The following is a 14,173-nucleotide window of genomic DNA, read 5'->3' as shown; positions in this document are numbered from 1 at the left end:
CGTGTGTTTGATAAGGTGTTTTATAAGCAGTATAAATAAATGATCTAAATAACATACTTACTGGCAAAATATATACATATGTGTTCTTAAGTTAAAAAGATTCAATTTAGAAATTATGTTGACCTTAAAATAGATGATTGCTTTCAATTTACGGAGAAAAATATCATTCAGCTAAATCTTCTATTGTGTAATTCTCACATCGTATGATGATAGGTTATTCTAATTTTTTTCTGGCCCACACTTAAATATAAAGTGTGACATCTAAGCTCTTACTACACTTTATTTGCTTTGTCACGGTTGGCTGAGTTGCTATTGCCATTCATCGCACGTCAAAATGTTAATCGCGGAAATAAACACCAAAGCAAGCGAAACTAAATCAGTATGCATCTTGAAAATTCAGACATAAATAGACGGACATAAAAATTACAGCTTCAAGCGTCAGCTGCATCTAAAAGGAATTTAAAACAAGACGTCATCAAAGTCAATAGAAACTCAGTTTAATTATAATGCCTTTGGAACTTATCGGAGTATTGCCACCTTAACTGCTTTATCTGTTGCGTTTTAATAATTTACGTGTCATATTGCCCGGTTTCTAAAACCACTCACAGGATGCGTAAGGCTATTTACAGTAATGAATGAATTAGACTGATATATACACAGAAATTAAGATTACAGCGTCATGGAGCAGGAACATCCAGAAGAAGCAAGATGTCAACGTTTAAAGCACACGTTAATGTCTTCGAAACTTATCAGAGTACTGCTACCTACACTATCATCTATTGCGTTGTAATAACTACTAGTAAAGTATAAATTTACTAACACTTTACATGTTATATAAGGTCCATATCACACGTGCATTTATTCACACGAACAACTGTTTCCGACAGCTTTTCTACCTGGTTTGCTATTGAAAGAAATACTCGCGATTTTTTCCTTCCTTTCGAAAAAAATTACAAGTTGTTCGTTTTCAACCAATCAGCTATCAGCTTGTTTGTAATGGAGAACCAGCTTTCCCTGTGTTAACCCCAAAGCTTTCCCTGTGTTAACCCCAAAATGATCTGTGGTGATTGTCTGTTGTGACAAAGCAGAAAAATTGTTCCAAACAGTTGCTCTTCCGAAACAAACGGATATGTGATAGCAGGACAGGACAGGAACAAGTACAGAGGGCACCACGCCATCGCCATTGACAAAAATGGGATAGCCCCCATGCACTACCTCTCTAGCGTACCGCCCCTTCCACAGGGGACCTGATTACGGTATACATAGGACATAGTACTAACAACAAATAAGACATAGCACATCATACTGTTACAACATACTTCGACACATAGGACATAGCATTAACATATTGTTACAGATTATTTACAGTGCAAGAAGTTATGTTCATTATAGAGCTTGTTGGTTTTGGCACCGCCCCTTCCACAGGGGACCTGATTACAGTAAACATAGGACATAGCACTAACAACGTATAGGACATAGCGCAACATACTGTTACAACATACTTCAACACATAGGACATAGCATTATCATACTATTACAGATTATATGCAATGCAAGAAGTTATGTTCATAGGACATAGCATTATCATACTATTACAGATTATTTACAATGCAAGAGGTTATGTTCATTATAGAGCTTGTTGGTTTTGGCATAGCATATGCTTTATGATACCCAGGGTGTTATATTTGAGTTATGTATTGAATGTTGTACAACCTTACGCACTCGATTGCTAAAATTACTCACAAGTGGAGGGCTTTTTAGAGGAATGAATCACAAAGAAAATAGGACAATCAGTGGCCGTGCTGTCACTGGTAGCTCGAACTATGTTAAAATCTTCGCGAACCGTGTAATTGTATAGGAATTTTCGTGGTCTTACCATGTATACTGTGATTATGGGGCAGTTTTCTTTAAAACATTTTCCTTGAATGTTTAGAGTCTCACCTTTTCTGAAAGCAGGAATTAGCATGAGACTCTGGAAGACGTCAGTGAGTTATCGCTAAGTCTTGGAAATTACAACAGAGACGTACTAAAGGTGTCCTTTTATTAAACTCAGTAGATTAATCGAAGGCACGTCTTGTGCTCACAAAACCACCAGCATTTATGGCGTAACTCAAACGTAACGAATTTGATAAGTCATAGTTGGAATTTAAATTAAATTAAGATAAGTCATAGTTAGCCAAAGACTACACAGAGTGAATGCGCGCAAGTTGGCCTATCCTAATACCGGTGTGATAAGCCGAATGGCGACAATAACACAGCGCCGCTGACAGACAGCTGTGTGAGTCTCAGCTAGTAGTAGCGTGGCCTTTAGCAACACGCTCTGATTCAATAATCTAAAATCTTCCTTTAAATAATATCTCTTTCTCCCTCATCTGAAATTTGTTTCTGTCAGCAAAACGGAAAGCAAGAATGACAGAAAAGCAACTGATTATAAATGCATCCTTTCCGTAGAGCAGGTATTCCAGCCCTCCTGTACTTTCCCAAAATCCAAATTATCCATTAGAATATAATGCAATGAAACTGTATCTAGATTTCTATAAAAATTACTGTTAAAGCATTTGTTTAATGTAGGTGTTTATGAAGATGCTATCTAGCGTTTGCATCCATTTGTTCATTTTTCTTAGTTTTATTTATTTACTGATATCTATTTACTTTTTTTTTTAACTCTTATGTCTCAAAAAAAAAAAAAAAGCAAGCCTTTCCTGAAGCATTCCTTTTTTTTGCATTTTTACAAAGATTAAAACTTTTTTTTTTTATTTTAATCTTTGGCCTCCTACTTATTCTTTTTTCGGTAATTTTTTTCATATTTATAGCTATGTATTTTTTGCAGTTTCATTCGATATCTGTTCGTTTATGATAGAAGTTCGTAATTAATTTAATGAACGTAAGTTTATTAAATTAATAACGAATAAGGAAGGAGAGGATCATGATGAGTAGGAAGGAAAAAATTCTTTCCTCTTCTTTAAAGCATTAGTCTTTAGCATTAGTGGAAATGATCAGACTATAGCGTACAAATAAATAGCTTCATAATTTTCTCTCTCGCGCTAACTCTGAAATAAATTCACAGTTCACAGGTAATTTGGCTTTAAAATTTTTTAGGCTCATTATGTAGCGTTAGAATTATTTTTTTCTGTAATATCCTCATTCCTTACATTTTTTATTTCGTTATTCATTTCCTTTCTGTTCTGACATATTGACGATTAACGAACGAAAATCTAACTAATCTTTCTTTTTTCTTCTTGCTGTTCTTTAATTTTTTTTTTCTTTTCTTAATATTAAGACTTAAGCTTATTTGCTAATGTAATGAACCTTTTGACAAATGACAGTAATTTCAAGCTTGAGGGAGTAGAGTAATTTTAATTCCTAATTTTTTTTACCACAACTATGCAGTTAGATGTTGACTCACATCTGCTACAGTAATAAAATAAAATTTTAAGAATTATTTTAATTGAGAAAAATGTCTGGAATCTCATTCTTCATATTCCATCTTAAGACTTAAGACTTCAAATTCCAGCTTAAAAGCCAGGATAAAACTGTTCATTTACAGTAAAACGTATGTGTTTAGCAAAAAATTCAAAATTTCAAAAACTGAAATATCAGTTAAATTATTTTAAAACTTGATTTTTTTTCTGTAATAGAGAAACCAATATTCCATACACATATATATGCCTTGGCCTTTAAGGGGCCATCCTCTTAGTGAAAGAGGGAACGATCCTGCAGCCCTAGTGGTCTTTCCTTCTTTCATTTTCAGCTCTCCTTATTTGTTCTTTTTCCATCTTTTCTTTCTTTGTGTCTTTCCTTTTTGGAGTTTGATCAAACTGAGATAATGTTTGAGTTTGGGGCTCAAACTGAGACCTTTGATCCTCATTCTCATGACGTCACTCTCACTAGTTTCTCATGGCGAGAAAACTGCCTACGTTGTGACCTGTGAGGCTGGAAAAAAGGGTCCTTATAGTTGAGAGGCGTACTGTCTCCAACACATTGCTTTTGTCTCTGTTTCAGATTGAAACGGCTGACACTTAGTCGTTCCCGCTAGTGTCAATCGGGTAGTCACGTGTCCTTCGAGTCAGTGGCTTGGGGATAAGCTTTCGTGATTTCCTGCTTTCGAAAAAGTTGACTTTGGTGCTTCAGCTTGTGTATAGGCTCGTCTAACCCTGGAGCAGGAAACTGCATGTCATTTTTGTACTTCATGGTGGGTGAGGTCGTCAGGCCGAATCTTATTTCTTCTTCAATATGGCTTCTCAAAGTAAAACAGATGTAGAATATGAAAATTTTTCGCAATAAAAAAAATCAAGACAAATGTAAATGTCAATCAGGAAACATTTCCACCCCGATTTCTAGTCCTGAGTAACATTACATTGCCTGAATAACACCACAAGCGATCTGCAAAAAAAAAAAAAAAAAAATGCAAAATTTCGGGCACATAAAAATACAAAATCTGTCGTTGGAGAATCAATGAAACGCCTGCGCTCCGGTGATCTACTAGTAAAATATGTCTGTGCTGTTCAGTCCGCACGCTCCTTGGATTAAAGAAATTAGATCAAGTTGATATTAATGTTTCAAAACATAAATCATTAAATTACTATAGTGGTGTTATTTACGAGATCGATCTCCAATTCTTGTCCGAAGAGGAAATTGTCTCAGAGCTGTCCTATCAGAATGTCTGAGGGAAAAGGCGGATGAAGACGTGCAGAGAAGGTCAGTTGATAAATACGAAACAAATAATCTTGACCTTCAGTTCGTCTGATCTGCCGAAAAGTATTAGCGCCGGGTATTTATATTGCAGGGTAAGCCCTTACCTACCGAACCTCTTAAGATGCTTTCAGTACCAGCATTTAGGCCATTCGAAAATGTCCTCTCATGGCAGATCCACATATGCACGTTGTGGAAGACAGCGACAATGAAAATTGTTATTCCGGGTCGCTATATGCTAATTGTAAGGAGCACGCAGAATTCTCTCAATTATTCCCGAAATGGAAATCAGAAAAGGAGATACAAGTTAGAGAAGTAATGAAGAATATTACTTATGCAGAGGCAAGAAAATTAATAGCAGACTCATAGCCACGCATAGCACGAAATTTATCATACACTAATACATTTAAATATGTGAAATAAACAGGCACACAAACAACTATATGCACACGAAATAAACTGCCTGTCTTAAATTAGTGGCAGAACATAGCAAAAAAAATCCACATCATCAGGAATAAAAATACCATATAATAAGGAACTAAAACATAATCAAAGTGAAAATGAAAAAGAAACAAACAAATCTCCCAGAAATCTCAGTGTAAGCTCTTTTCGGTGCATCAGCTCAGGAAATTTAGATTCTGAAATAGATGTATAAAAATGGCTAAACATGTCGAAATATCTAAATGCAAGTAAGAATTGATTGTGTGTTGTCAGATAGCTTTAAGCAAGAACAGGGTGTGCCTCAAGGATGTGTTTTAAGTGTGACTCTAAGCAGCTTAAAAGTAAAGGGAACTTCCTCCAATCGTTTCAGTTCCTTATATGTCGATGATCTCTAAATAAATTGTCGTGATGCAGATAGGACATATGTGGAGACAGTTCCAAATTGCTATTAAGAGGATCCAGAAGAAAAAGGATTTGTGTTCTCAAAGCGGAAAACTATATGCACTTTTCTAGAAAGCAAGGCCTTCTTCCTGATCATGTGTTATATCTTTATGTATTAGTAATTCCGGTAGCATCGAAATGAAGTTTTGAGGAGTGATGTTCGCTCGAAATCTCACCTTCCTTCCGCATGTGTAGCACTTGAGAAAGAATTTTTTAACTTTAAACCTTTTAAAAGTTTTGCGAACACTTCCTGGGATGCGGAACGTGGCTCTTTACTTCGCATTTACAGAGCGCTTTTTTGCTCTAGATTAAAGTACAGTTCAGTTGTTTATATATCCGTACAGTTTTCAATTTTATTGAAACTTGACCCTGTTCACCATCAGATTCTGAGAATTTGTTCTAGAGCCTTCAGAACATGTCCTATCTAGAGCCTATATGTTGGTTGTAATCAATCATCGCTCTAGCTGAGGCATGAACCATTGCCGTTTTATTGTGATTTATGTGTTTTATTGAATATTACGTCACAACATAATCATCCTATGCAGATCTGTAGGCTTGGTGACTGTTACATGCTTTTATTTGTTGCATGCTCACTTAGCATACTTCCATTCCCTGAAATCTCTCAATCATTGATAGAAAAATTCTGTTTGTCTGATTTGAAGGCCCAAGCAATACGGTACCTAGAAATCTTGCCTTGGAATACCCCGAAAATAATGCTTTTGGATGTGCTTCACCATACTGATGAGAAAAACACTAACGAAGTGGTATCCTGGCAGCTTTTTCTCGAGCATAGGCATGAGTATAGCAATTTTACTCCTCTGCGTACACCCGGTTCAAAAACAGTTTGTCATGTGCCTTTTGTGATTGGAAACCATACAGAGAGCAAATTACTGCATGATATCTATTCAGCATTTAGTGCTGAATAAACTGCTGTGCATCGTGCTCTGTCATTCATATCTAAGTCATAGAAAAAATTTTGTAATTTATACCAACTCGCTAAGTGCACTAAAATCTTTAGAAGGTTTTTCTGAACTTGGAATCCTGTTAGATCACATTTTATGTCTACATCAAAGTCTATGGGTATAAAATTCTGTACTGCTGGGCCCCTGGACACATATCCAAATAAGGTAAAGAGCTGACACAAAATTAAAGTCTGCAATCGTTCTATCAAATTAGCTTGTTGCCTACAGTGATATCAAAATAACCATCATACAACTATTCTGGGATAATCAACGATGAATAAGTTGAGAAGCGGCAAACCTAAAGTAAATTACTGGAAGATTACTAGAAGTTGGAAAGAGGAAGTGTTTAATCCGTTTAAGAATTGGTCACACAGTTACCTTTTGCAGGCCGAGAATCAACCTCCATGTTTAATTGTAATAGTGTTCTATCCGTGCATTACTTTTTAACCGGATAGCCTCAAAAATGCGGTCGATTGAAAGAAAATGAAAAATGAATGTGTGCGACGTCGAATTTAAAAATCATAATTAATTTGATGATTTTTAATGATTGTAACTGCTTACTTAAGTGAACTGAATTTACGTTTTTAAGACGAAAAACAAGTAAGTATACCTGCTACATAATTCGCAGAGAGAAATTAGCTCGTTTCTTTACTTGTGAATGAACGTTAACTGGAAGTAAATCACTTAATTATTTCAGTTTGCTATTATTATGGATACATCAATCAACTATTTTTAGGATCTTTTAGAAATACTCTTAAATGGAAAATTTATATTTCTTCTAATTGGACAAATACACTCTTAGACAAAAAAAAAAAAAAAAAGACGCACCAAGAAGATGTAAAGCAAATTGGACACAAATTGATATGCATACAGGTTTCGACGGAAAATGAAAACTTTTACATTTTGGCTGCCAATGAATGAACGGTTGTCGCTACAGCACATCTGATCTGCGCAACTCGCAGGATATTTAAGAGGAGAAATTACGATTCCAAGTCATAAATTCTTCACGAATTTCATTCCGTGTACTCTGGTAGACAGTAACTATGCCTCACGTATAGGTGCGCGAACGATATGCGCAGATGTCAGAATTTGAGAGAGGTCGTGTAGTGGGTTCAAAGAAGCCGGTTGGTCTTATCGGCGAATAGCTCGACATTTGAGCAGGAGCGATTCCACTATTAGACGATGTTGGCAGGAATGGGTGAACCATGGCCGCACACAGCGTCAAGAAGGAAGCGGTAGGCCTAGAGAAACGACAGAACGTGAAGATCGAGCAATCGTGAGAGCGGCACTCACAGCCCCAGATGCATCATTAACATCGATTGTACGTACAACTAGTGTTTCAGTGACCGCAAGGACCATTCGTAGACGGCTCACAGAAAGGGGGCTGAGGTCACGGCGCCCCTTGCGCCGACTAACATTGACCTCTGTACAACGTCAAGCCCGTTTGCAGTAGTGTTGGGCTCATTCGCACTGGAATGTCACTGACTGGAGTAGAATAGTCTTCAGTGATAAGTCCCGCTTTGAATTGAGCCCCGATGACCAGCGAAGGCGAGTCTGGAGACACCCCGGACAGCGGTGTGATACTAACCTGACTGTCTTCCGGCAGACAGGCCGACAACCAGAAGTGATGATCGGCAGTGCCATTTCTTTTCATAGTTGGTTGTCATCCGTCGCAACCACAGCGGTACGTCGACGAAGTTCTAAGGCCCGTTGTATTGCCCTTCACGTCATGTCACCCTGGGCTTACATGTCAGCAAGATAATACCCGCCTCCACACTGCACATGTTTCTACTGCTTGCCGAACATTACCTTAGCCAGCAAGGTTGCCGTATCTCTCTCCTATTGAGCACGTTTGGAGCATTATGGGCAGGGCCCTCCAACCAGCTCGGGATGTTGACGATCTAATGCGCCAATTGGACAGAATTTGGCACGATATCCCTCAGGAGAACATTCGCAACCTCTATTAATCGATGCCAAGCCAAATAACTGCTTGGATAAGGGCCAGAGGTGGACAAACGCGTTACTGCCTTTTTCACTTTGTAAAGCGCTATCACTTCAATAAATCATCCAATTTTTCTCAAACTGTAACCATTTGTTTTTCTGTATGTGTACATCACTTCTACCGATTTTCGCTCCATTCGGATAACTCCTTCTTGGTGCGTCGATTTTTTGTTTTTTTTCCTCTAAGAGTGTATATTGCGAGTAAACTCAGGCAAAATTACCTGTAAATGCACTTTCATTACGCTCACAAAATTCTTCACCAGTTTATATGGCAGCATTTACAAGACATGATGTTTTAAACACTGTCAACATTCTAAATTAAACTGAAGTTTCTGCTTTCTCTAGAAGCAACAGCTTAATTAACTCTAAAACTCTGGCTAAACAGCGTAATAACAAGGCAAAATATGGAGCCTGAAACTAAGAAGCATTATCGAGAATAATAAAATAGATATGATCTTCGGCTGACGTATTTTTTGGTTTTTCAATTAAAATGAGGCATTTATTAATATAAAATTACGTAATCTATCTTATCTAAGTAACTGAGCGTTAGAATCCCCCCTTTGTTAATAAATGTGTTACAACATTTTTTATTCAAAAAGCAAATGCAGTATAAAGTAGGAAATTCTCATCGAAATAAAGGGAACCAGCTAATTCTGAACTTTTTAGTTATTTAATTAAGCAAGTTTTTTTGGTTTTAATTAGGAAAAAATTAATTTCATATCACCGCGACGTCGCAATTGTTTTCGATCGTTGCAGTTAAGACTTTTTTCTTTCGAATTATCAGTTGAAAATTCATATCAACTGAAAGCTAGATTAATACTGAATTGTTTTTTATTCATGTTTGTTAAACAACTATGCTATCAATTTAGAAAATCTTAAGAACACAATAAATAAATCGTAGCACACAACAGTACTTTAATTAGATGAATAATTGCTATATTTTTGACGTTTTAGTTCAAGCAAAAGAAAAGTGATAAAATATTAATACGGAATTTATATTTTTCTTTCAATAAAATCTTTAGAATTTAAAAATTATTCTTTACGCGAAAATACATCACTCTGTTCATTTTAGTCTTTGAATTATCCAGAGTTTGTTGCAGATTTTCCGGTTAATTATTATTACAAAGTCTTAAAAAAGCTTAATTTGAAAGAAAACTCTGAACACAATTTCCTTATATGATGATAAGTAAAAGAATACTTTGAGCATTATGTCATCCTAGTATGAAGGCACAGAAAGTTTTAGATCTGATATACGAAATCTAATATTTGCGTAGTCCCTCTAAAAGCGTTAGCAACTTCTGCTTATTTGTGCTGTTCGTATATAGCTTCATTACGCAGTTATTACCACAAAGATGGCGAAAAAATAACCGAAAGGAATCACCTCTCTGGAACACTCCTCTGTTTGCAAATCTGGTCATCCTTTGTCTCCCGCGGGTTTACATTTCTCGAGCAAACACATCGCTGTTCCTTATTTCCCTTTCGGGGCTCTTATCTGGTATACCCAGCAGAACAATAAGAGGATTACCTCTCTAATCCACAGGCTAAGGAATTCTCTTTTATCTCAGCGGGACCTATCGCCCAGCCTAGTCGCTTATTGAACCGAGAGGGCAAGATTGCTTTCAGTTCGTGGCTATGAACAGAAGGCATAGCTATCCTTTGTAATTCCCGCGTATCCAGCTGCACTTTAAGCTTGCCTTCTGCTGCTGCATCAGGGGAGAACGCTGAAGGGGCGGAATTAATAATCCAGAGTTTTGTTCCATCATCATTGTCCCCTTTGTTCGTGGGTGCGTGGTAATTAGTAACGATGAGGTTGTCTTGACGCCCCCCCCCTTTACCATAGAGCACGGAGCCGCCGTGTTTGCGGTCAGATTCGTCACTGCCTTAATTATAAACCTTGAGTTTGCTGCAGTGTGTGGTTAAGTTTGACATTATAGTATTGGATATCAAAAGGTGCGAAAGAGCGGTTAGCTATTCTTGAGAGCCATATTTATCATCTTGAATAATATAGTTGGAAGAATTTTCAGAGAGAGTATTTGTAGTCGATTCTAAAGTATGATTTTCGTCTAATGAATGTGCGTAATTCATTTGACTTAGAATAATAGATTACATGCGAGATCTCTCACAATTTTAAAACTTTAACAAAAGAGAGAAAATTGGATGCAAAAGGATGTCTACTAGCTGTTGAGAAGGTATTTTCGTATCATTCGTATGTTTTCCAATTGAAATTCGGTTTATAAGGAACTTTCTCATATATACTATCTAGTCCTAGATTAGATTAATAAGCAAATGATAGTTTTTTAATGTCCAAGACATGTTTTAGAGGATACAGTTTAGACATTAGTCAAACAGTAAATTATTAAACATTACTATTTGTCTGAAATTTACAATCATTATACGAATAAGTTAAAGACCGTCATGCTTTGTGTGCACCAACTTATGAGTTATAAAACTGTAGGACAGGTTATAAAACGATTTCTTTCTAACCAATGGATATCCCATAACTGATTGATATGCTTCGAAACGCTTAGAGATGTAGCACGTATTTCTGTATAAGCTCTTTTTAGCTTGTTACAAAATGCATTCTAAAATAAAATAAATGCTGAGATTTCTTTATTTGATGTATTCAAAATGTTGCTCATTTATAGAAATTTATTTCGTTTCAAGTATCTCTCAAAGTCTATCAGTTTTATGATTTTAAAACCTCATCAATGGCCATGTACAATAAATCTAAGACATTGGTTTATAGACAGTTACAAAATCGAGGCTCTTCAGCCGGTATGTAAACTCCCCAGTGGATAAGGTATCCTGCTGTCCAAGAAAGAAAATTTATTTCACTTGCATTGGATCGAATTATTAGTTAAAACTCATCACGCAGTATGGAAACAAAATGGTAAATATTAAGGATTTCTCAAAATATTTGCAGAAGCGAGCGTGACAAATATTCACCGATTCCTATCATACCACTTGCAAGTCTAGTGGATAAGACCTCGGAACACTAGTAGTTTGACTTAAACCCGAATTTCAATGAGCAAGCCGGATGAATGGATGTTTTAACGACTTTCTCCTCGTATAACGTAAATGGAAGTCATTTTTTAAGAAAGTTCTGCACAATGACATCCGTCCTCTTAGGCAGACAACCTTCGCATGCTTTGCTATAATCGACTAAATGAACTTATTACTAATTTTAATATTACCGTTTATTAATAATAAGTTTTAACTAATACTAGCCTTTTCTGATAAGAAATTTTTACTGAATTTGATTTTAGATGGTATCACGGATCCATCAGTCGGCTGGATGCCGAGAACTTACTACGGGTGCTCAAGGAAGGCAGCTATCTGGTGAGGAACAGCGAGAGTTCCAAACAAGATTATTCGCTGTCTCTCAAGTAAGATATTTAATTATCACCTTTCTATTTATTGCATCATAAAATTGGCAGTCTATACAGAAATTATCTTTGGCTCTTTGCTGTACTATCTTTATTTTGGGGGAAGACAGGCATATTGAAGATGTGCCAGTTCTTATAGCTTAGTTTACTTTACTTACCGATATTCACATTATCTCACATTTCGCTAGTGTGAATATAAACATGAAAACAGTATGTTACAATATGTGAGATACTGAACCTGATTTTAATATTTTCATGTATGTGATATATTTATTATGATATTATTGTTACGCACATTTCATTATGTTTATTCGGAAAATAATAGGCTTTAGTAAAGAATAAAGTGCGTTGCAATTAATTTTTCGCCGCACTTTATTTTATTACGTTCCAATAAGCATAATAAAATGTGCGTAACAATGATTATAAGACATAATTATTGTTATGCACATTTTATTAGAATTATAAGAAAAGATCATTATATTTCTAAAAAAAGGATTTAAAGCATATATGTAAGTTAAAAAAAAACTTACTTAAATTTGTTATAACCTCGTAAGTCTCGTTTTAATATAATTGTTTTCCCTTTGCAGCCTAAAAATAGTAACATGCGTATAATAAATCGTCCTGAGCTTCTTTGTTTCAGAACTAATCTGTGTCATACGATTCTTCTATAACGACTCATGACATATGTATTTAAATAACGCAAAAAAATCTTTCAACCAGTGATAATATTGAATTTTCAAACTAAAGTCTTAATCAACCAGTGTAATTAAAATGAAATCATAACTTCACTGACCTTGAATGTGTTTTAGCAGCATTCTTAAATGGAATTAAGAAGGGTTGCGTTTTGATAGCATTTTTTGCAAATATGTACTCTTTTCTTACGTTTGATTTTGCTTCGTGAACACTGTTGTCTACAATTAATAAGCAAATGATAGTTTTTTAATGTCCAAGACATGTTTTAGAGGATACAGTTTAGACATTAGTCAAACAGTAAATTATTAAACATTACTATTTGTCTGAAATTTACAATCATTATACGAATAAGTTAAAGACCGTCATGCTTTGTGTGCACCAACTTATGAGTTATAAAACTGTAGGACAGGTTATAAAACGATTTCTTTCTAACCAATGGATATCCCATAACTGATTGATATGCTTCGAAACGCTTAGAGATGTAGCACGTATTTCTGTATAAGCTCTTTTTAGCTTGTTACAAAATGCATTCTAAAATAAAATAAATGCTGAGATTTCTTTATTTGATGTATTCAAAATGTTGCTCATTTATAGAAATTTATTTCGTTTCAAGTATCTCTCAAAGTCTATCAGTTTTATGATTTTAAAACCTCATCAATGGCCATGTACAATAGATCTAAGACATTGGTTTATAGACAGTTACAAAACCAACTTCTTCTTCTAAAATTATCGAATAATATAGATGTGCCCGTCTCATTGCTTATATTGCTTCAATGTGGCTTATACATAAATAAATATGATCATCTACAAGTTCATGATTATGTGTTTCTTGGAAGAAAAATGCACTAAGTATTCAGCTGCCTTTTTTGTCAGTTTAATATGTTTCATATATAAAAGCAAGGTTCTTAATCTTCCTTTTAGATGTTAACAGATATCAATACCCGGTATTATTCATAACACGAAAAATTAATATAAAAACCTTTTTGTAGGGTAAAAATATCCAGTAGCTAAATGTAAAATAAAATGCAAATTTTTGGCAGCTAAAAGGTGAATAAATGACAAAAACAGCGTACGAAAAGAAAATGGATGTTCATGTTGCCGGGAATGTGAATATTCTTGTCACTGTCCCTACATAAATATGTAGCAATTTCGTTCTAATGTTTGCAGAAAACAAATTATATCCTTATTGGTGAAAGGTATGAATGTCTGTCTTAATTGTGCAATTTTAAAACTTTCCATTCAATCCCTTATATTTTTGGAGCTTAATACTTGCGAGCTTAGTGCTTAATCTTCCATGATTGAAATTAACAATAGGATTGAAGTCATAAAAATAAGAAAAGTTGTAATGAACAAAAGGTTAATTCTACTTGAGCAATATAGAGAATTTCTAAAATACTGCCCCTTCCTTTTCTGGAATGGTTATACCCTGAAGTGAAAGAAGGTATTTATCATTTTTAGGCTTTTCATTCATTTGTGCCAGTGAATCCCCTTCATCTTATCCTACTTAAGTGCTCTTCTAATAATCCTCTATAAAATACTTCTAATTGCCAGAAGCTC

General features: G+C 35.4%; 1 protein-coding gene across 1 annotated transcript in view; it reads left to right on the top strand.

The window, feature by feature from the left end:
* Window positions 1-14,173, top strand: part of LOC118185763 (uncharacterized) — an 831,500-nt gene that overhangs the window by 794,933 nt on the left and 22,394 nt on the right. Inside the window, exon 7 of the mRNA XM_085810777.1 lies at window positions 11,804-11,923. Within this exon, the coding sequence (XP_085666903.1) occupies window positions 11,804-11,923 (120 nt within the window). The remainder of the gene's footprint in view (window positions 1-11,803; window positions 11,924-14,173) is intronic.

Source organism: Stegodyphus dumicola, chromosome 2 (genome assembly GCF_044657685.1).
Source record: "Stegodyphus dumicola isolate Sdum_Otavi_A_Nest chromosome 2, ASM4465768v1".
NCBI classification, from domain to species: Eukaryota; Metazoa; Arthropoda; class Arachnida; order Araneae; family Eresidae; genus Stegodyphus; species Stegodyphus dumicola.
Note: the sequence above shows the minus strand (reverse complement) of the source record. Positions and strands in the feature narration are given on the sequence as shown.